The sequence below is a fragment of the Pinus tabuliformis genome, chromosome 5_2, assembly GCF_031772625.1.
Source record: "Pinus tabuliformis cultivar Carrire ecotype Pingquan chromosome 5_2, CPIR1, whole genome shotgun sequence".
NCBI lineage: Eukaryota > Viridiplantae > Streptophyta > Pinopsida > Pinales > Pinaceae > Pinus > Pinus tabuliformis.
This window is the reverse complement of record NC_142306.1, coordinates 359004278-359027905: the sequence shown is the minus strand read 5'-3', so window position 1 is coordinate 359027905 and position 23628 is coordinate 359004278. Positions and strand designations below refer to the sequence as shown.

General features: G+C 34.8%; 1 protein-coding gene and 1 pseudogene across 1 annotated transcript; both read right to left on the bottom strand.

Annotated features, from left to right (window-relative positions):
• Window positions 1-865: 865 nt before the first annotated feature.
• On the bottom strand, window positions 866-3933 carry LOC149158945 (calcium uniporter protein 2, mitochondrial-like). The gene is made up of 3 exons (XM_089436376.1): window positions 3669-3933; window positions 2764-3495; window positions 866-1910 (listed from the first exon to the last, which is right to left on the bottom strand). Exons 2-3 carry the CDS (start codon window positions 3238-3240, stop codon window positions 1458-1460), a joined length of 930 nt encoding a protein of 309 aa, XP_089292502.1. The 5' UTR covers window positions 3241-3495; window positions 3669-3933; the 3' UTR covers window positions 866-1457.
• A 14282-nt stretch (window positions 3934-18215) lies between these two features.
• On the bottom strand, window positions 18216-19023 carry LOC149158944 (O-fucosyltransferase 23 pseudogene; annotated as a pseudogene).
• Between the last annotated feature and the right edge of the window lie 4605 nt (window positions 19024-23628).

The window sequence follows — 23628 nt, the reverse complement described above, 5'->3', positions numbered from 1 at the left end:
GACATTTTTTGCAACTTATGTATCTCTGGGTGCAAGTAAACCTCCATATTCAAGTTACTTCCAAGAAGAGTTTTCAAAGCAATTGGCTCTACCTATCACAGTCTGTCATGCGTTTGTCAGATTTCCGTTAAACCAAACACCTGGTAAATCATTAAGCTAGCAGATTGCAGATCTACTGAATAATTTACACAGCTAGGTTCTTAACTTAATTAGCAGAAGCAAAACAAAAATAACCCATCTCATGAAAACAACACACAAATTCTGCCCAATCAAGGTTTTTCATTAATAATCCAAACTTACTTGGGCTCCCATCTTGGGATAATGGCCCAATTGAGAAATTACATACAACCCTGGAATTGTTCCAGCTGGTCAACCCTCCTTGGCTAATCTGGATCTCCTTGCTGCCCTTCCTCAGACCCAACACTCACTGAGAAGCCTCTCTTAATCTTGTGTTGTTGTAGTGTATCTTTCTCATCTCCCTAGTCTTTATTTTATAGCTTTACACCGAGCTAAATCCCTAATGCTAATCTCCAAAGTGATTGTCGGCCAAAATTAAATCTCCGCTCACTTGAGATCAAGGGCCAAAATTAAAACATATTCACTAAAGTAATTTACTTTAGTTTTCCTAACTTTCTTTAGCTCAATAAGCCAACATAATAATATGTGTTTTTTACTAAGTTAAACTGAGGCTAAGTTACATTAGCAACTTCCTAACCCGTTTAAAGGAGGAAAGAATGTTATCTGTTTCCCTTAAAAAAAGGCTAGTGATTTCACAGTTTAAAAAAAATATTTTCCAGTCTAACACGAAGATTGCAATCACATAAACAGTTCAACATAATTACATAACAGTAAATAGGAACTTGCATGAGCCCCATGTCAAGAAACTGGTCAAGGGAACTCTAAATCTGTGCACCACAATGCAGGCATGAAGCCATATAAATATGCATGATTTTAAATGGCATATGCAGCAAAAACAAGCACAACATAGACTGAGTCATTACGTATCTAGTGAAAATTTATAGTCCAGATAAAAGGTTACAGTTAACACGTCCACAATATTAAATCCATTTCCAAGATCAAGATGCTTACATGTTTTAAAATAAGTAATGGATTTTATAATCTGCTAGGTGAATTTCCCTGTATGAATGGACAATTGTGACCATCCATTTCCATTTTTACATCTGTCAAAATTGAAGACCCTCAGCTTCCAGCAAGTACCAGAAACTTCCATCTTAAAATTCCAGATAATAATGTCCTTCTAGAAGAGATGCAAGTAAAGCTAATAGGCTTAATTTATGTCCATGGAAATTTACAGTTTTCCATTTCCACAACTCTGTACCAAAAACAATCTTGTTCAACATCTGAGAAATTGCAGAGTTTAAAACTTATAACTAAAGCTTTTACCTCTACCTGGGAAAAATTCACAAATTTGCTCGCTGGTAAGGAGAAAGTTAAAATTAGTCCCCAACCAGTGCTTCCAGATCTCTTTTAGAATCCAGAGATGATTGGCACTGTTTCTGCAGTTCCAAAAACCTATCCACATCAAATTTTTTCTTCTTGCACAGCTTCCTCTGCCTCCGAAGGAAAAGTCTCTTCATGAAATCTTGATAAGTAGGATCTCTCGATGTAACAAGAAAATACAAATAGCCAACAATAAGTCCACCTGTGGTGCCAAAAAATGCTATGGGTTCCATGACATCCCAGGAAAACTCCCAAAATGTCAAACGGAAAAATAATATGGTCACCACCGATAAGGAACCTAAACCTGACCATAAAACACGGCGAACATGCTTATGTGCAATTCTATCAATTTCTTCCTTCTCTTTCTGCAGCCTTTCCAGCTCTTGCCTTCTAGGATCATCTTCTGCTGTCAATGCTAGAGGAACTGCATTTCTCACCAGCTCTGCAACCTGAAAACACAATCCCTTGCAAAAGTCAGACAACTTCAAAACAGATCATATTCTGAAAAATCTGAATTGTAAACAATTCAACATGAAATTTTTGCACTCCCTGCTGATCATTTCTAGATTTGGCTATGGTACATTTCTAAAACATCCAATATTTAACTTGAAATGTTCATAGTGCCAATATTTGGCATAATATTGCTCATTACCAAATCCAATTATCTTGAAATTATATAAGAAACATAATTTTCTCCTCAAAAGCATACAATTTTCAAGTTTCAACGTGAAATGTACAACAATGTTTATCTTGAAATTTACTGGCTAAAAAGCACATTTCTGAAACATAAATGTTTAACTTAAACTCCAGTCTTCATAATGCCGACATTCAGCTGAATGTTGCCTAGTTATCTTGAAATTCTGAGAGAAACAAAAGCTTCAATGTTGCTCATTACTAGATCTGGTTATCTTGACATTTGACATAAGCAAAAGCTTCAATGTTGCTCATTACCAGATCTGGTTATCTCGAAATTTTAACAAAAACAAAAGCTTCAATGTTGCTCATTACCGGATCTGCTTATCTTAAAATTTTAACAGAAATAAAAGCCTTCCAACAAAAACAAGGTCCCTAGGATTTTCCATAATACTATGAAAAAAAATCTTTCTGTCTGTTTTAGATATTGTTAATTATGCCGATTCTCATCCAATATGAGATTTGTTCTGGAAAAAGAAAGGCACCTATCTTTTTAATTATTGTGTGTTATTTCAGTTATTACCTAACATACCATCAGGTTTCGGTGAGAAAAAGAAACGTGCAAATGTATTCACTAGGTAAGAGTCAACGGACTTGTAAGATACTGACCTTATGGGGATGGAGAATAACCTTATTGCGGAAGATCAAAACCACTCCTGCCTCGTCCAGAATCTTGGCAAACTCAGCAGCTTCTTCGTCCGAGTGTGCCACACCCGTGCCTTGACACAGCTTCAAGAGATCCGGATACGTAATAAACTCGTGACCGTCCGACTCAAGCCTCTTCTTCAACGCCTCCACATCTGCAAGTCTCAATAGTTTTCTCGCCTCGTCAACGGCGATCTTTCTGCCGCTATCGCCGTTCTCAAAGGGATCATCGTCGCGGGATTTGACGTCCGGAGAGGTGCAGAACAAAGTCCGCCATGTAAACGACCAAACACTCAGAGATGCGAGGTTCAATCCCGTCTGTAGTGGCGGTAGAGTAGAAGCGTCCAAGACACAATGCCGAGAAAGCACAGAGCGACTTACATTTGCTCTCAATCCGCTCCGAGCCAGGGCTAAAACCCCGGAAATAAGAGCTCTTGCCATGTCCTTACAACCTTAAATTTTCTTTTATATTGGAAATATAAATCAAAAATCTCCCCTCCCACGGCCAGCCATTGCAACAAACTCCTCTTCGGACAGTTTTTGTTATTTAAATTTTATGTCTCCTCCTAAATTCCTCAGTTTTCCCCTTATTTTGAAAGACACTCGGCGCATTGGTCTCGAAAACCAACGGCAGTCAGCCAATCTGTCCTTTGCGCGAAACTGTGCAAAATATTATTTCATTTGACCAAATCCTTCCTACAAAATTTAAAATATCAAAATAAATCCAAGCCGACAAAATTTAAAATATCAAAATAAATCCAAGCTCCTGGAAGAATCAATGGCTGAAAGAACATGTGCTGTGAGAATTTTAAAAAATTTAATTCTGTAATGCTCCACCTAAATTTTCTCAGTGATCGCCACAAAATTACCTGAAAAAGTGCCGTTTTCTGCTTCCTGCTCATTTGTTCCTCCACATTCGCCAAAAGCATAGCTTGAAAATAATTGCGTTGCTACGCGTGAACGCTCATTGAATCCAAAACCCTCTACTGTTCTTTCGTTTACCCTGTCGTCGCATTCACCCGATCCTGGGATCGGGCAATCCACCCAACAGAACTACCTGAAGCCGTGTCATTGTGGACGGTAACCGTCAAAGGTAGAATGACTTGCGACTTCGAAATTGCGCCCATTGTTAATTGAATAGTGGTATATTTAGCTACATATTTATTATGAATATAACTTATAATTAAATTGTATATCGCTTTATGCATACGCTATCGGCAAAAAGATTACTCAGTTTTCAAAATATATTTTAAAGGTTAAATATTAAGCCTTTGCCGACGTGTTGTTGTTTAAGTGTTAAGATTTAATTTATTTTTTTCCAATCTATTTTATTTTATTTTAAGTAAAATTAGGTAAAATAGGCTCAGATATATTTTCAATACTAAATACTAACACAATTATATTAATAAATGTGGTTGATATATTTTGATAAGTATATTAATCACATTTATCAATACATATTTATACTAACATTCATATATATCAAATGTACATTATTGTGCATATTACTATGTTACTGTATTTAAATGTAAGTCTATATATTAATGTATTTAAATGCATATTACTGTGTATTAATGCACTTTAGTGTGTGTACATCATTATTATGCACACTAATCTATATTAACTAAAGTACATTGATGTAGAGTAATATATATTAACGTACATTAAACCACTTTACAATGGTTAATGTGGTTGATATAGCCAAAGGCTTCATTTGTATGTACGAATGATAAATTTATAACAATAGAAATAACAAGGGATTAATACAAAAAAATTGCGGTTCATAATCCCTTTTTTTTACTATTAATCTCTTGCGTTTATATTCCCTTGGATTTAATACTAAAACCACAAGGGATTATAAACTTAAGGTAATAACATTAACCAAACAGATAATAAACCCAAGGGATTAATACTAAAATCCTAAGGAATTATAAACCCAAGGGAACAATATTGATACAAGGGATTAATACTAAAAACCCTGAGGTTTATAATCCCTCAGGTTTTACTATTATTCAGTTGGGTTTAATTCCCTTGGGTTTATAATATCAATTCATTAGGTTTAATACTAAAACCCCAAGGTAATAATATTAACCCAAAGGATTAATACTAAAAACCCAAGGAATTTTAAACTCAAGCGAACAAAAGCAAGTGATTAACCCAAGGTATATAAAACCAACATATTAACCCAAGATATATAAACCACAACATAAATATTAAAAACCCTAAAATAAACATGTCTGACCATGGCTGACAATGGTTGAGACAATCCCATTCACAATGCGAAGTTCGACAATGCTTAAGCATGGTCAATATTAATTCCTTGTGTTTACAATATCAATTCCATGGGTTTAATATTATTCCTTTTGGTTTTTAATCCCTTAGGTATATTATTAATCCCTTGGGTTTATAATATCAATCCCTTGGGATTAATACTAAAAGGACAAGGGATTATAAACCCAAGGTAATAACATTAACCCACGGCATAATAAACCCAAGGGATCAATACTAAAAACCCAAGGAATAATATTGATACTAAAAACCTTGAGGTTTATAATCTCTTAGGTTTTTACTATTAATCCCTTGGGTTTAATTCCCTTGGGTTTCTAATATCAACTCCTTGGGTTTAATATTAAACCCCAACGCATTATATACCGAAGGAAATAATATTGACCCAATGGACAATAAACCCAAGGGATTAATACTAAAAACCCAACGAATTATAAACCCAAGGGAATACACCTAAGGGATTAGCCTTAGGTATTTAAACCCAACAGATTAACCCAAGGTATATAAACCATAACATAAATATTAAAAACCCTAAAATAAACATGTCTGACAATGCGAAGTTTGACAATGGTTGAGCATGGTCAACCATATTTATATACGTTGGGTTTATAATATTAATTCCTTGGGTTAAATATTATTCCTTTCGGTTTAAAATCCCTTAGGTTTAATACTAAAAACCAAAGGAATTATAAACCCTTGGGAATATTGTTAAACCCTTAGACTAAAAAACCCAAGGAATCGATATTATAAACCCTACAGAATAATAAACCCAAGGGGTTAATGCTAAAACCGCAAGGGATTATCAACCCAAGGGAATTAATTGCAAAGCCTTTGAATAATATTATACGTTGTGAATATGAACCCTAGATTAATAAACCCAAGGAATTGATATTATAAACCCAAGAGAATAATAAACCCAATGGGTGAATACTAAAACCCCAAGGGATTATAAACCTGAGGGAATAATATTAATCCAATGCATAATAAACCCAATGGATTAATACTAAAAATCGTAGGCTTTATATTAACCCAAGAGAATAATTAACCTAAAGGATTAAAACTAAAAACCCAAGGGTATAATATTAAACCCAAGTGATAAATATTATAGACCCAAGCTATATAAACCCTAAGATAAATATTATAAACCCAAAAATAAACATGGTTGACCACAGTTGATTTTCATATTGACACAATCTTTGTCACAATGCAACGTTGGAGTATGGTTGACCATGATTGGTTTTCATATTGAGACAACATTTGTCATAATGCAATATTGGACAATGGTTGACCATGGTTGACAATGCTTGATTTTTGTATTGAGACAATCTTTGTCACAATGCGACGTTAGACCATGGTTGACCATGGATGACCATGGTTGTAACAATGTGATGTTTGACCAAGACACATTATTTGTCACAATGTCACAATGGTTATTGACTATGGTTGGCCATGATTTACCAAGGTTTTATCAACCAAGATTGATTTCAATATTACGGCAATCTTTTTCAGAATGCGATGTTCAAACATGGTTTACCATAGTTTATTTTCATGTTGAGACAATCATTGTCATAATGTGACATTGGTTGATTTTCATATTGAGAAAATATTTGTCACAATGTCACATTGGACTATGCTTGACCATGATTATAAACCCAATGGATTTAATTTAACCCAAAGATTAATATTAGAAACCCTATGAATAATATTATACCTTAGGAATATGAACCCTTACATCTTGAAACCCAAGGGATTGTTATTATAAACTCAAGTGAATAATAAGTCGAAGGGATTATACTAAAAACCTAAGGGATTATAAACCCAAGGCAATAATATTAAACCAAAGGGATAAATATTATAAACCCAAGGTATAAGACCCTAAGGTAAATATTATAAACCCTAAAATAAACATGGTTGACAATGCTTTACTATCATTGATTTTCATACTAAGACAATCTTTGTCATAATGCGACGTTGGACCATGGTTGACCATGGTTGTTGATTTTCATATTCAGATAATCTTTCTCACAATGTAACATTGCACCATTGTTGACCATGGTTGAGCATAATTGTAAACCCAAGATATTTATATTAAACTCTACGATTAATATTATAACCCCTATCAATAATATTATACCCTAGGAATATGAACCATTACATTAATAAACCCATGGGATGAAAATTGAAAACCGAAGGGATTATAAACCCAAGCGAATAATAGTAAACCTATGCCCAAATATTATAAAGTCAAGACATAAATATTAAAACCCTTAAATAAACATCTTCGACAAGAGTTCACCACGGAACATTTTTCACTAAAGAAGAGTTTTCACAATGCAAAGCTCAACTATGGTTGAGCACCTTTGGGACAAGCTTTGTCACAATGCGACATCACACAATGGTTGACCATGCTTTATTTTGCTCTTCACACAATATTTGACATAAAACAACAATGAACCATCATTGACAATATTTCAGAATGTGAAGTTGTTGAAAGAAACAATATTTTTCAGAATAGCAAAAGTTGGGTTTATTATCCTATAAACCAAAATGCATTCAACAAAACTAACAAAAAAGTCAAATGTTCAACAAACGAACGAATAAAATATTGAATAGAATGGAACAATATTAAATGGCATGAAAAAACCAAGTACGAAAAAATCAAGAATCAAATAAAATTGACAAACAATATAACACATGACAACAACAATGACAAGGAAATCGAATTTCCTCACATTTCAACTCATTATTGACCTTTTATTGAAATATGTATATAGACACAGATTTATTTCACATCTCTTAACATGTACAAATTCCTAAACAAAAAATGAAATTCAAATATTCAATGATAACACAACCATTTCATGTGAGCCAACACACCCTCGACGGTGACAAAAACAACACCTGCTCAAAATAGAGGCAGATTACTCAGTTTTCAAAATATATTTTCAATATTAAATAATAAGCCTTTCTGAACATGTCGTTGTTTAAGTATTACGACTTAATTTGATTTTTTCAATTTACTTACAAGTTGATTGTAGAAGAAATTTTGGAAATACAATTTTAATGGGGAATTCTATTTTACCATTGAACATATATAAAAATATTTAAATGGATTAGCATCCTCTAAAAATGAAATTTATTAGAATTGTATTTTTATTTAAAAATAATAATATCTTTTAAAAAATTAATTATATAATTTTGACAATTAACAATTTTTCCACCGATGGAGTGGATAATGTGGTAGGTTGAAGGCTTTGAGGGTAAGCTCGTCACCCCACTAACCAGTCAATCATTAATGAAGGGGTGGTGTGGTCAGTCCCTAGATGCACGAGCATGTGAACCCTTTGCATGAAGTAAAAATGGTATGTAACAATTCACTTCTATGTTTGAGCATAGTGACTGGTTCTCAAATTCAGAGCAAGGGGACAAATCCTATGACCTAGCTGCAAGAGGGAACGCTTAGGGAAATTACTAACGATGTCGAGCCAGGCCTTGATTGTTCAAAGTTTACATTAGTAATTTTTACTCTGCTTCCTTCCGGTGTGAGTGCGGGTGAACGAACATTTCGTTGTGTGGTACTCTCAGCCCGCTTGGGTGTAAGCCTAACTTCGGGGCAGTGGAAAACAAGGGCGTTGATGCATGAGTGGAGAGGCGGTTATGTTGTAGAAGCTGGTTATTTGCAATGGAGTGGTTCTCGAGCCATTGGGTCGCTGACTCTTCCTCCAACACTTCAACATCCCAGCATTAACTCTTCAGTGGATGCCCTGTTAAGGGTAATTTTGTTTCCCTTCACCTATATTATCAATTTGTATTGTAATAAGCAGACGGCCTTTGTTGTCTGGGTATTATTGTTCCGGTGTGTTTATGGTCACCTGGGGGGCAGTTGAAAGCTAGCAGTTTGACATGGTCCCTAGTTTGTGGTGAATTTCCTACTCATGTGTTTGACAATTTTCCCATTTTGTGTTGGTATTTTGATGTCTTCCTGATGCATTCCATTCTTGGGCTTGATTTGGTATCTCTTTACTTCCATTCCCCTCTCACTCTTAAACTATATAAGGAGCCCTAGGGTGTGACCCTTTTGTGCAACATGTCGCGGTAACTTATGCTTAATGCCCAGGGAGGGGGTGCTCGTGGCCCCAGGGTCAAAATCACACCCAACAACAAGCGTAGGAAGTTGTAGACACCTCCTATTCAGTTGTCCCTCTTGAAACCTGCAAATGAGATCTATCACCTTGAGTACTTTGTTGTTATGGATCGCCAAGCTTTTTCAAATTCAGAGATTTTTGTTGGGTGTGTGTTATATTCTTTCCACAACTAGTTGCATGCTGGGGGGCGATAGTCCCCCTTGTTCGTTGTGTCAGGTGTAGCAAGGGGGTCACAAGGGGACGCAGCCCCCCCTATTAGGGGGTTTCAGGGGACAATAGCTCCCCTATACAGGGTTCGAGGCAGCGCCCCAGGAAACATTTTTTGGATCCTATATTAGGTAGGTGGACCTACCTATGGTTTTGTGCATGTGTTTTGCACATGATTTTGGGCATGATGGTTTTTTGCCCATGGTATTTTGTAGATTCAGTCAAGGGAACTATGGTTATGTTTTAATCCAAGGTTAATGGATAGGGGTTTATGAATGCTTCAGCATGTATATATATGTATTGTAACATTGAAAGGAATATAATGAAAAATAAATCTAGTATTCCCAGTTTTGGGATCCAGGGGAAAATCTCAATGTATTTGTTTTATATTCTCGTCATTGTTTATTTTCTATTTTTTATGAATTCGTTTATAGGTAATTTTTGTACAAGGTTAAAACCTACAATTTTGGAGGAGGTTTCTCACTAAGTTCATGATCCTCATCATACTAGGGGAAGAAGGAAACAATACCTCAACTCCATATCTCTTTACTGGCAGATGAAGGCTTTGTTGGGTAAGGTCTTCAAAGACAAACATGAGGAAAGGTACGACATTTTTTCTACTTTAGAAGACATTAAACGTGCTTATATAAGTCAACATATTTGCTTGGAAAGACTAGATGCAAGGCTAGCACATTTAGAGAGCCACTTTTAGTCTGAGTTTGACCCTCCTGCTCCTTTCGGATCCAACGTCAATCTGTAAAAGACCCAGTTGACCCCAAGAATATGAAAGGTGTTTATGTTATCCCATGTTCTTGCGGGACCCCCTACATTGGTGAAAATGGTTTCTCAAAAAATCAGAGGATTCATGAGCGCGCAGTCAACATCAAACATTGGAGGACCCACTCCTCAACTTTGGTTGAACATGTGGATAAGACAAAACATCACATTTGCATTGAAGAAGCCCGGGTCATTGCAAGGACTGATCATTTTCATCACCAAAAGTTTAGGGAGACCATAGAGATTGAAAGAAGGCCTAGTAATTTAAATAAAGACACTGAAAAATTAGTAGTTGTTGGGTCCCTGCTCTTACCTTCCTATGAATTTTATTTACTTTATTTTTGTCTATTTTATTTTTATATTTTCATTTTCATTTTTAAGTTAATTATTTAATTTGATTTTATTCATCTTTTAATTATTTTATATATAATCTTTGAGCTTTAATACCTTTATTTTAAATACAATCTTATTTATTTATTTTTTTTATTTTTTTCAATTAACTTTTATTAGCATCCCAATATTGCATTTTTGGGTTTCTATTATAATTATAATTTTAAAAATTTATTGCTTTATATACACATATTCATAATTAACCTTTATAAAAAAAAATCTTAAGAAAATATGCTTTATCACTTTCATTCTTAAATCTTTCTTGGATTACTATATATTTTGTTTCATTTAAAAAAATAGTAAATTCTCCTTTTGTATTTTATTATTATTATTATTATTTAAATTGTCTTTCATTAAACATTTATTTCTCTTTTTCCAAAATTAAGGGTCTTTTCTTAGCTGTTACTTTTTAGTCATTATAATTTTCTCTACATCAATCTTTAGTGATTTAATCTAATGCCAATATCTAATTCTCAATCACTAGCTATTTAATCTAATGCCAAGATCTAATTCTCCATCTTGCCCTGATGATAAACCACACTAGATGTTTCGAAATGGTCAGCGAATTAGTTATCATGTGATTCTCACCGAAAAAATCGACAAATTAGTTATCATGTGATTATCACCGAAAAAATCGGCAAATTAATTATCATGTGATTATCACCAGAAAAAATTCCTTAATCATTGTTATGGATCACACAAACCTAAATTTAAAATTTATTTATTTCGTAGGTAGATAAAACTATATGGTTTCTCTTCAAGTAAATTAAAACCACCTACAGAGAACTATAATTAAGCTATAACTATTTAGCTAATATATTTTGATTTTATGATATTGTAAAACATTACAAATATTAATTTAAACCATAAAAATAAAAATAAAAATAAATAAATAATATTTTTATATATTTATGTCTTAAAAATATAAAATTAATTTCAAAAATTATAACAAAATTCTATATAAATTAAATTGTTGATGGTGATATTATGAAATAATCAACCAAAAAATTTAGCAACCAAAATGATTCATGTGGATAACATTTTGAAGAATTTTAATAACTGAGATAATATAAAACGATATTTTATTTTCATTTTCCCATTAGTTTTTTTTTAATTATTACCAATTAATTATTGTAATGTGTAAAACTAGCAATTGTCCCAAAAGGTACAAAGAGAGGCCGATAGGATTATTAATTTGGAATTGTAAAATTTAGTAGCAAATATTGCAGAGGGAAATCCTATGATATTACAGAATGAAATCCCATAAACTGAGAAATTTCATATACCACAATACAAGTAAAACTGAAACCAATCTTGTAGACTAAAATCCCATCATAACAAAATGAAATCTCATTAAATAGGATTTATTAGGGTCATTACAGAGAAAATTAGGATAAGTGGAGAGCTGATTCAGAAGGTATGACATGGACTCTGTAGAGTGAATCCCCTAATCTTGTAGAGTGAATCCCATCATATTACAGAATGAAACATAAGTCTAAAGGATTTATCAGAGACATTACAAAGAATGCTATCACAGTGGAGAGCTGCTTCACAAGGCAGGACATGGATTCTGCTTATTCACCACAGAAACTCTTGTTGTTGAAGATGAGAAGTAGCGCAAAAGTAAGTCATTCCACAACTACTACAAACTTACAACAATATTAACATCCTGCAAATATTCTCATCTATGAGGAGTGTTGGGGGCCTATAGATTACAGGAGAATAGCAGAAATTCTTCACTAAACATGTTAGTAGCCTACTGATCATCTTGGCGGTTGGAGACAGAACTGGTGTTGAAGCTCTCTTTCCTCACAAACCCAGCAGGGGCTTTCTTGTCATAATTCTGAGTACAAAATTTGACTGTCATTTTCTGCATCTTTCTATTTATATACATTGTTTGAACTCCTGTACAAAATTTCCCACAGAAGAGAAACAAAAGATATTACAATCATATTGTAAGAGAAACAAAAGATATTACAATCATATTGTAAGAGAAATGATCTGGCTACTAACAAATGAAAACCAACATGAAATGATGATTCAAGCACTACAAAGCTAAATCCTAGTTTTCAAAATACATTCTGTATTAACTGACTGCATGTGGGCATCAGATTGTCCTTGTACAGTGACTTGAGCTATTTGGCTAGCAAGAAATGAAAAGAATTCAAAACAAAGATGTTATTACTAATCAAGTTTGACACAAGAATAGATATGCATATTAAGGGACACAGCCACCTTTAAAGGTAAAGAAACAAATAATACTAAGATCCCCAGATATATATATAACAATAGTGTGGAGTTATTTCAACGAGGCTTGTCAAGGTAATCCCAGCTATTGTGGATCATGAGGCATTACTTTAAGAGACAATTACGAGATCAGTTTCAAAGCAGAGCTGTAGGAGATGGATCAAATAACAGAGCAGAACTTTATGCTTTTTGGTAGATTCTGAAAATAGCAATAGAGAAAGGTTTAAATTGTCTACAGGTGATAAGAGATTCCAAACACATTGCAGAGAGGTCAAATGGAAATTTCAATCAGGAAAATTTGCAGTTGACCCATCATTGGACGGAATCAAAGAAGCAAGGAAAAATTCCATGTCATTATCTTTTCAGCATGTCTGCAAGGGATAAATATGAAGGCTAATATATTGTCCAAGTAAGCACTGAGGATGCAGAACAGATGGATGGAGATGATTGAATACCCCATCTGGACCTTCTCATTCAATCTATTTCTAATCAAGCTATTATATAGTAATGACCTTTTGGATGGCTATTTTGGAAGCAGTGTGTTGTAAAATTTCCATGTTTAAGAAACAGATCGTAAGTAGTTTTCTTTGGTGTCTTGAAAAACCTGGAGGATTGCATTAGGTGAAGGCTTTTGAAATTTCTTAAGAGTTCATGTATGGCACAACACACACACATATATATATGAGAGCACTGGATTTATCAGAGGGTTGGTGGATGGGAGATTGCTGAAGAAGCTGTGGTCAGATTCCCAATTTCCCTGTTATCCCAGTTTCTGTGGGAAAACTGTCAACATCCAATAAAGGTTGCCAACTACACTCAAGGGAATCAAGTATTTCTTAAACTCTCAATGAAATTTTGTTTTTTCCTTCTAGCAGAACCCTTTCATTCAGATGTGCTTTTGCATGCTGCAATCTAGAAAAACTTGTTGTCACTTTCATCGTGCCAAAACATGAAGAGTGTAAGTTTCAGACAATAATCTAAAAAGATTTTGCGAACAATTTTTGTCACGTTTATCAAGCCAAAGCATGAAGACTCTAAGCTTCAGAGAAAATTCCATCTTTCAAATTAAACAACATAACATTACAAAACATGCAAGTCCAGAACATAATTTTTTTTAAACTCACAAAACTAATTTCATTACTAATAATTGGGCAAAAGTTAAAACATTGCTTCCTGGAAGAGGGCACATATAGATATATATTAAAGAAAGGGTTGACACGAAAATAAAACACAAATCTCTGTTCTTAAAGTAGTCTTAAGCATGGAATACAATTCAGATTATTTTTTCTGGCTGACTACCGACCCTAAAGAGAGGGGAATTAGTTTAAAAACGTTTTGCCTGCTGGAAACCACATTGAGCTAGCACAGAATCCAAATACCAATTAAATCATAAAGTCACATTTAACTTCAGATACAAGGCATCGCACTAGATATATGGAAGCTTATGTAACAGAAACTACACATAATGATTTGATCTTAGAGAAAAGCACAACTCAGCAAAACATAGTATGTAATTGTACCTCAGCCAAGGAATTGTGCAGATTGAGCTCCTCCTCAGTCGCTTTACGTAGCTCACTGATTGATGATTTATCATCGTCATCATCTGCGCAATCCTCTGCCATCTTGTACCTATATGCAACCCATGAGCGCATCCATTTAGACAGACATTTATATTCAATACAAATCTATGGCTTGGTGTATAAAGAAAGAAAAGTCAACAACCAGAGTCGTGTTTCTTGTATTTCTTTACATTCATCAATTTGTGAATATAACTATTAATGGCTGATAACAAGTTCAAAACACAAAGATGTACAGCACATGACATGTGCAACAACACCCTCAGTGAGAATTCCTATGGCTAAATACCAACTGTGTTTGCAATTGTAGCAAATGACAAGCCATTTGATTAAAGACTGCCCTCTTGAATATCTTGCACTGTAGAGGAAACAAAAGTTAAAAACCCAGCATGTGTCATCTTCTTCAAGTATATTTGAGGCCCAGGACCTCACACAAACATCTATGTTTAACGCAAAATACTAATGTAAGATTTGGTAATAATAAAAATGTCAACAATCAGACTTGTGATTCTCTTATTTCTTTATTATATATTCATCTATTCGAGAAAACACAGAGATACAGAGCGTGAGATGTGCAATAAACCCCTAAGAGGGAATGGAGATGCCTAAATACCGGTTGTGTTTGCAATGTACATAAACCACCAAGAACAAACATCTAAACATCTTCAAGAACAAACTTCATTAATTTTGAAATAAATATAGACCCAATTTAACAATAGTATATAACAATTTTTTTTGAACAACACCAATTGGTATTGAGGCACCATTAATCTCCCATTCTCTGTTAAAAAGCTATTAGATCATATTTGAAGATCGTGAGGAAGAATCATACAAAATGCACATAAACTGTAGCTTCTGCAAGAGGTATTGAGACTCAGCGGAAGGTATCCAAAAAGTTGACGCAGTGAAACAAAACAAGCAGACAACAAACTATGTAAAAGTGGATAAAACGTTTATCGTCACCACAGGACCATAGGAATCCATATAAACTGAGAAATTCAATGAAAAGAAAAACAGGGGGCAAAAAACAAACTTCGCATAAGGGCATATAGCTTACTTGGATCTTGAGTAGTCACAATTGCATTGCCAGCAAAGTCACAAGTACCAGGGGCCATACCATTCTTCTTGTAGTAGCTGTCAAAAGCATAGCAAGCATGAAAAAAAACAGTATCTGGGTTATAGCACGTGCCACTTTGTTGAATTGTTGTACAGTCTGCACCTCCAAGCCCGCAAGCATAGTCCAGAGCAACCTGCAAGCTTGAATCAGGGGTACCAGGCTTTGCTACACACCAACTTTGGCTTGAGTTGGTTGTCGGTGTTGTTGTGGTAGGTGTTGAGGGAGGGGTGTAAGGGGTAACTGTTGGGGTGGTAGGGGTTGTGATTGGGGTAGTAGGGGTTGTTGGTGTGATTGTTGTTGGAGGAGGAGTTATTCCTAACGCACAGGAAAATGCAAAAGACAGCTAAAATAAATATTTGAATGAAGGTTAGCAAGAAGATGAGAATGAGATACCATTCTTTTAAAACAGTTTTATTATCAAGGCCCACATCTCCATAGTAGTTGTCAATTACACTGTTTGATGATTGATCCATCCAAACAACAACATCCAGACCCAAGAAGATGAGCATGGCTTTGAATACAAGATGGATTTTAATAACAGTGATAATGATATACTTTGTTTGCTTGAATACCAAGAAGCTCCTAGAAGAAATCTGCTACACTATATCATTTATTGGATTTTAATTGATACAGGCATTTAGGTCTTTAGAACTGGCTGCTGCTAGCATTTTTGCTTCTACCAACAATGTTCCAACGCACAGGAACATGCAACTGAAATAAGTAGCTGTTGCCACATAGTGCTCACACCTCGGACATTCCTGAGGTAGGATAACTGCAGAGCTATTCTGCTACCAAAGTTTGTTAATTAAATTCTTAATTCCGAAAACTAAGGAGTATAGCATGAAATCAGGACGCTGCAGAAAATGGACAATTGTTTGCTCTTGTAAAGCTTTTACTTGATAGTGAACTAAAAAATGTGGAACCAATTTGTCCCAGTGAAACCTACATACCAACTATATTTAACCTCTCTTTCCTACAAAGTGAAAGAATTACCTGAACTGCACTGGTGTACCCATTTTCAAAGTCTCTCCTAGCGTTCCCCCCATTACATAAAAAAAAATGTTGGGACAAATGGGATCGAACTCTGGAGAGTTTTTCATGTACATCCTCTAGCTCTCTGTCTACACTAGCTATTCCAACTAAAACATCTTGATGTTTCTCCTCGATTCACCCAATAGAGATCGATATCATATAAAGCTGTTTTCCGACCATCATAGATACAATCAAAGAAAACAAAGCAAATAAAACAGGAACACAGAAGAACATGGATGTTGCATCACCATTATTGCCCGATGTTGGTGGAATACTAGTACCACCCAAGCCACTAGATGTAGGTATGCTTGTATTAAGAAGTGATGAACTGCTACTGCTGCAAGTAATTTGGAAAAATCAGAATGCTACAAAACTATAAGCTGAGATATAACATAAAATATATCAAAAATCCAGTAAATCTTGATTCTCAATTCTGTATGAAAACTTGAAAAAGTACTTATTGTAGAACAGAAAAATGAACAAAAGATAGGAGGAGGAATGCGGTTCCTTAGTATATACCTTTGTGGAAATGTGCATGTCCCAGTACCTGTCATCACAAAATCCATAAAGGAAGATTTGCATGAGTGCAATGCATTCTCCAATCTCACACAATTTCAAGCCTCAATTTGTATATCATGTTAACCCATGAAGGGAAGATTTTCGAAAATGTATAATGTCAAGCATATTAATCACAGTCAAATATCTTGAATCTAGCAGAACCAAAACGGTGCACAAAAAACAAAAATGTCTTTTATATTCATATAAACTGGAACAGTAAAATTTGCAGAAGACAGAGTGGGTATAAATGAAACTTAGTATGCATACCCTTAGCTTCTCATAACAAAATCAATAAAGAAAAAAATAATATGCAATATATCCAGGCATAAATGAAAGTTATGTTGTATGCAAAAGAGCAGATTGCCTACAAATATAATTCTCTCTTAATACATCACACAGTTCCATCATTAAACCAAAAGGAAATATCCTGAACAATACAAGTTATCCATAACGAGTGTTTACATTTGAAGGTTGCATGCAGTTTTAAGACAGACAACAGGCAGGAAATGGGTCTATAATCATGTCACTTACTTATCATGGTGGAACCTACAATTGGAAAATGTATCAGTGGAGGATGTCTTTGCATTCAGATGAGCTCAACCAGGCATGGAAGTGGGTAGATGAATCATAAGCATGCAACTCAACTATCATCTAACACAATGTAAAGATGAGACTCAGCGGAAGGTATCCAAGAAGTTGGCGCAGTGAAACAAAACAAGCAGACAACAAACTATGTAAAAGTGGATAAAACGTTTATCGTCACCACAGGGCCATAGGAATCCATATAAACTGAGAAATTCAATGAAAAGAAAAACAGGGGGCAAAAAACAAACTTCGCATAAGGGCATATAGCTTACTTGGATCTTGAGTAGTCACAATTGCATTGCCAACAAAGTCACAAGTACCAGGGGCCATGCCATTCTTCTTGTAGTAGTTGTCAAAAGCATAGCAAGCATGAAAAAAAACAGTATCTGGGTTACAACACGTGCCACTTTGTTGCATTGCTGTACAGTCTGCACCTCCAAGACCGCAAGCATAGTCCAGAGCAACCTGCAAGCTTGAATCAGGGGTACCAGGCTTTTAGCTCAAATCCGACATGTTGGTTGCCCATCTTTTAGCTCCTCCTGCTGGGCCTTCAATGTTGTAAGCATAAGAAGCCACAGTTGAACCTTCACAATCCTGCGCCCTATCCATTCTCATGGTCCTCTGCAACACTATGAGACTCGAAAATGTAGAAAAGCTATTCCCCTCAAATGTATCAGCCTGCAGGCATACTTCATAATCAATTGCAGATTGAATGAGATAGGGATACTTTGAGTAGATATCCAGCACACCCAGTTTCTTCTTTTCGTAAGGGGCTAAGAAGTCACTCCATCCCTCTAACAGCACCCTGTCCTCTAAAAGATCGTCGGCAACAGCCAGATAAACAACAGAGGGCTTCTCCAGTCCAGGAATGTGAGCAACCCTCTTCATTATTTCCTCCTTACTACTGCAAATTTTCAAGTCCTTGCCATTTCTAGCTCTGGACCTCATCTCAAGCTTCTTGCAATGGATCATCCAGTCTTTCTCAATTCTCATATGAACCGCCACATATTTGGGTTGAAATATGAATGGGCTCATTCTGATTTTATTCTGATCAATTCCAGTTCGAGAGCTTAAGCTCTTTAGCTTGGATACAACTCTGGAGACTTCGGCGGACAAATTATCAACAAGAACCAGGCATTCAAAGACTCTGGCATAATCAAGAACAGGCCAATGGTCGTGCCAAAGAAAAGGGTGTTTACCCTCCAATTTAATAACGGTATGCCGATCGCTTTGAGGGGTATTGCATTGTTCCAGCTGTGCCATATCCCTTTCCACTGTCCACCGCCGCCCACTCCCCTTAGCCACAACGAAAACATCGGAAAAATTACGGGAATTCAGGCTGCTTATGCGAACGAAGCCGTTGCAGAGGGAATTGAAACGATGGAGCGAGAAGAGGCGATCGACCAGGTGTCAGCATGAGAAAAGCCTGAACAAATACTAATCAAATTGCCCAGTCCGCCAGGTGTCAGCGTGAGAATCAAAAGGACGACGAAAGTCCCTTTCAAAGGAAAGCCTATTGGCCTAATTAATTCTTAATTTTAGAAATTAATTAAAAATATTTTATCTATCAAAAACATTTATAAATCACAGCGTAACCTTCTAAAATATTTATTTTTTAGTTAAAATCTTTCAACGAACTTACTTTCTATTGTTAACCAAAATTCAAAAATAACTTTCTACCCTCGCAAACCTTTTACATATAAATATCATTATTTAATTAATATTGCCTTTTATATGATTTAATATTACCTTTTCCTATAAAGATATTTATTTAATATTGCCTTTTATAGGATTTGATATTACCTTTTTTAAAGTTTATAGCCTCTTGTAGATGTCATTATTTATTTAATACTAATTTTTATTATAAGTTTAATTTCTTATATATGAATATCATTACTCACTTAACATTATTTTTTCCTTAATACTCATCTTCAATTTATTTTCTTTTCATTAGAATTTTTTTAATAACATTATTTCCCTGGTAATACCATTATTTACCTATTGTTTATAATAATGATGTCTTCTTTATTTTTTAATTGATATTTTTTTTATTAATTAAAGAAAATATATAAATTGGAACACATAAAAATCTTTTTAGGTTGAGGTTATTATCTTCTTCTATGTTAAAATAATTTCTAATAAAGTTGTTGACATGCTTCTTAATAATAAAAAATGAAATGAAAGTAAGAAATGTTTGATAAAAGATGGGATTTTTTTAGTGATAGACCTTTGTTAATTGGATTTATCTTGCATGGTTGTGAGGAATGATTGTTATCTTCCACATCTAGGTTCAATTTCTGCAAGTGACATGTTGAATTCATATCAAGTATATTGTTGTAACAACATTAAGCCTTGTTGTTGAACAACCTTGAGCCCTAAAAAACATCTCACCCTTCCCTACAAGCTAGTGGTTGAGGTGCTTGGTTACATGGAAAAGATAGGCACTTGTCTGAAAGTTGTCTCACTCTTGCCACTGTTAATCATAATTCCCCAAATGAAATCATAATGATGCAAATAGACCCAAAGTAGTGTTGCAACTATTTCAATACATCGTCACAACTCCTATTTTGCATGGGCTTGAGACGACAGATGGGTGACCTTCTGCATCTTTGTTGCATGTGAACATTATGTCAAAGACAAAGCGAGGGGAAGTAGTAATTGTTGTAATGAATTTGTGAGGATGGGATACAATCTTGGTAATCATGGAGTTTGGGAGGCTTGGACATACATCACTATGGATGATTGCCCAATTGAAGTTGGGATGAGGAACCAATTCATTTCCATTAGCCCCCTCCAATTATGGCCAACCTTTACCATTTGTGAGGACAAGGTTTGTTTTGTGGCTTTCATATTTCCTTCTATTTAGCTTACATGTGTTCTCATTGTTAATGTCAAAACCAAAGGAGTTTGTACCCTAGTGGGATTTTCATGTCACTAGCATCTTCCTCCTTCATTAGTCTTCATTCTCAAGTGCAGTGTATAAATTAAGGGGTGACTAACCACCAGTTGTTTGGTCCCTAAGGGTTGTTGTCCAATGTGGTCTCATTTATGAGTATGTACCTTTGGTTTTCTCTTTTATGAAGTAAGGAACTATGCTTTGTGGTGGTCAAAGCCACCAAAACCAATGTGGGAGAGGATGACCAACCCTATCACGAGCTTAATATGGAAATAAGGCATATATAGAGGCTTTCAAGGCTCATACTCCACGCATCAAAGATTAAATTGAATCTACAGAGGTAGAAGTGAGATTGGAACATTAATTTCTTTCAAATGTGAAGTGGATGAAGAAATGAGGCCCTAGGTCCCTAACACTTGTAGCGTCAGGATTCAAAATACCAAATATTATAAAACAATGGACTTAAATTAGCACATTAAAACTCTCATAGGTAAAGAATTACTAGAAAGAAGTGAAGCCTATTAGGAGATTCTCTTCCAATTAGATGGCATGCGACTTTATAACAAAACTATTGACTAGAAGATTTAAGTCTTAACTAAAAAGATACATAACATGGAATTTGTTGAATATGGGCACACCCTATGATAGGTTATGGATAGCCCCATCCACATTCGCTCGTATTGATCTTTAGCATGCATAGGTTCTTTGCTTTTATAATTTCTCCATATAAAAATAAAAGCTCTAAGAATATGGATATTTTTAAATCTCTAAATACTCTATTTTTATATAGTAATCGGGAAAAATAAACAATTTGTTATTTAATTGTTGGTTTAATTTCCCTAATAACAAAACCAACTTTATACACTTATTTTCACCATTTAATATGAAATCTCAACAATGGATATTTTTAAATCTCTAAATACTTTCTTTTTATATAATAATAATAAAAAACAAATATTTCAAACAAAATAGATAAGCAACTTGTTCTTTAATTGTTGGTTTAATTTCCTTAATAACGAAATAACAAAACCAACTTTATACATTTATTTTCACCCTTAAATATGAAATCTCAACGAATTTATATATATATATATATTATTGATTATTATTTTTATTTTAACAAGTATTTTTTTAATAAAATAAAGTTAAATATAATTATTAAATTACATGGTTTTTCGTAGGAGAATTTATTTTAGTACGAGCATTTCGCTGTCAAAAGGGAAAGTTTTATAAAGTATATAACTAGCAATTATCCTAAAAGGTACAAAGAGAGGTCGATAGGATTATTAAATTAGATTTGTTGAATTTCTCTAGAAGAGATGTTGGTTCAAGCCTAACGGATGAGCAATTTGAGCTGGCTAAATACCTTCTAATTGCTTTTAATTATTGTAAAATTATATTGATAATTCATTGATTTTACTTTCAAAAGCTTGAAGGAATTTGAAAGCAGGTATAGGATTGTTTTGTGGGATTTGATCCCAAAATCCTTGATTTGCAAATATATACTCAGTGAAATGTTAATTGGTTGAAACCCTGCACAAATGTTTGATATAAGAAAATAAGCCGAAAAGGTTGAAAGGCTTAATTGGTTTGTGGAAAACCTTGTTTTCTTGGATTGGATCATTGTGCAATTACTTTTCTTTAGATGTTTTGTTTATATCTATATTACACGGAACAAATTGAATGTCTTATTTCATTTTAGAGTAAGTAAATTACCCAAAATTAAAAAACCTCTATAGATGGCCAAGCATCTACGAAGCTTTCTAGTGACCAAGGCAATAACCACCATGACTATCCCCTACCATTTGACAATGCTTCTCTACCCAACCAGATTAAATACTTAGGGAGGGAAAAGCAAGCCAATTACACAAACAAATTGCCTTTGGAAAGAATTATGCACATACATAGAGCAAAATCCAAATACTCTACCAAGAAGAAATAAAGTTGTCCACATAAATTTTCATTTTTAATTTAGGGAAACTTATGATTTGCTATGTCAGTAAATCCAAAACATTCTTAATGTAAATACACGTTTGGATGAAAAGGATAAAAAAAATAGCATTGTAACATATTATAATCTCACAGATATATCAAAGTTAGAGATATGTCTAGATTACATTACAACATCACCGTTGAAACAAAAAATACTCTTCTCATGATTCTGCTCACGAATCACGATAAATGTGTCTCCAGTCAATATATGCTCGCCATCCTGTTGAGTGTCACCTGCTAATGCCGATATGATGTCCTTAAGACGCGGCCTGAGCTCATGGTTCAAGAACTCACTGTATTCTAGCGTATCCCCAACAATCTTATGAAACTCCACCATAAGCGCCGAGTTCGTGACTTCAAAAATCTCGACATCAATATTAAAATGTCCCTTCCACCCTTGCTCGAACCTCTGCAATTGCGCCTTAAACTCCTTCGCCTTATTAAAGTTGAATCCAAAAATCTTGGGAGCCTCCTCCAGCTTCGACATTATGGTCAGAGTCGATTAAGTCCCCATGGAAAATGTTTGCGCTGCTATAGCACAACACACCAGAGTCATGCAGCACGCCATTTTCCCTGACTTGAAACGCTGGGATTCGGACGCCAGGTATCCGAAATCTTCACTGCTCAACAGCCCCACTGTACAAATGAACGTTGCAACCATGTAAACCAGCACCTGCGATATGAGAACCACACTAAAATTTTGGAACACGAGCTACAACAAGGTGAGAAGCAGTCCATAGCTGGCAGAGGCAAGAAGAGTGAACACAAATCCCAGAATGAATTCACAAATCCCAGAATAAATTCATCTCTGCTTACTCCCTCTGGTCTTTCGCTCTTGGATTAGATTCCTAGAAGAACAGCGCTGAAGGTAAGCAACACAATCGAATTAAAAACACAGAATTCGCTATCTAAAAGCAAACCGAACCATATTAAAAAAATATGTACGAGGAACCAACGCCACCGTAAATCCTAAAAAGAAACAGACTGGTGCTTCCAGAGATCTGCCGACGTGTTTGTCTA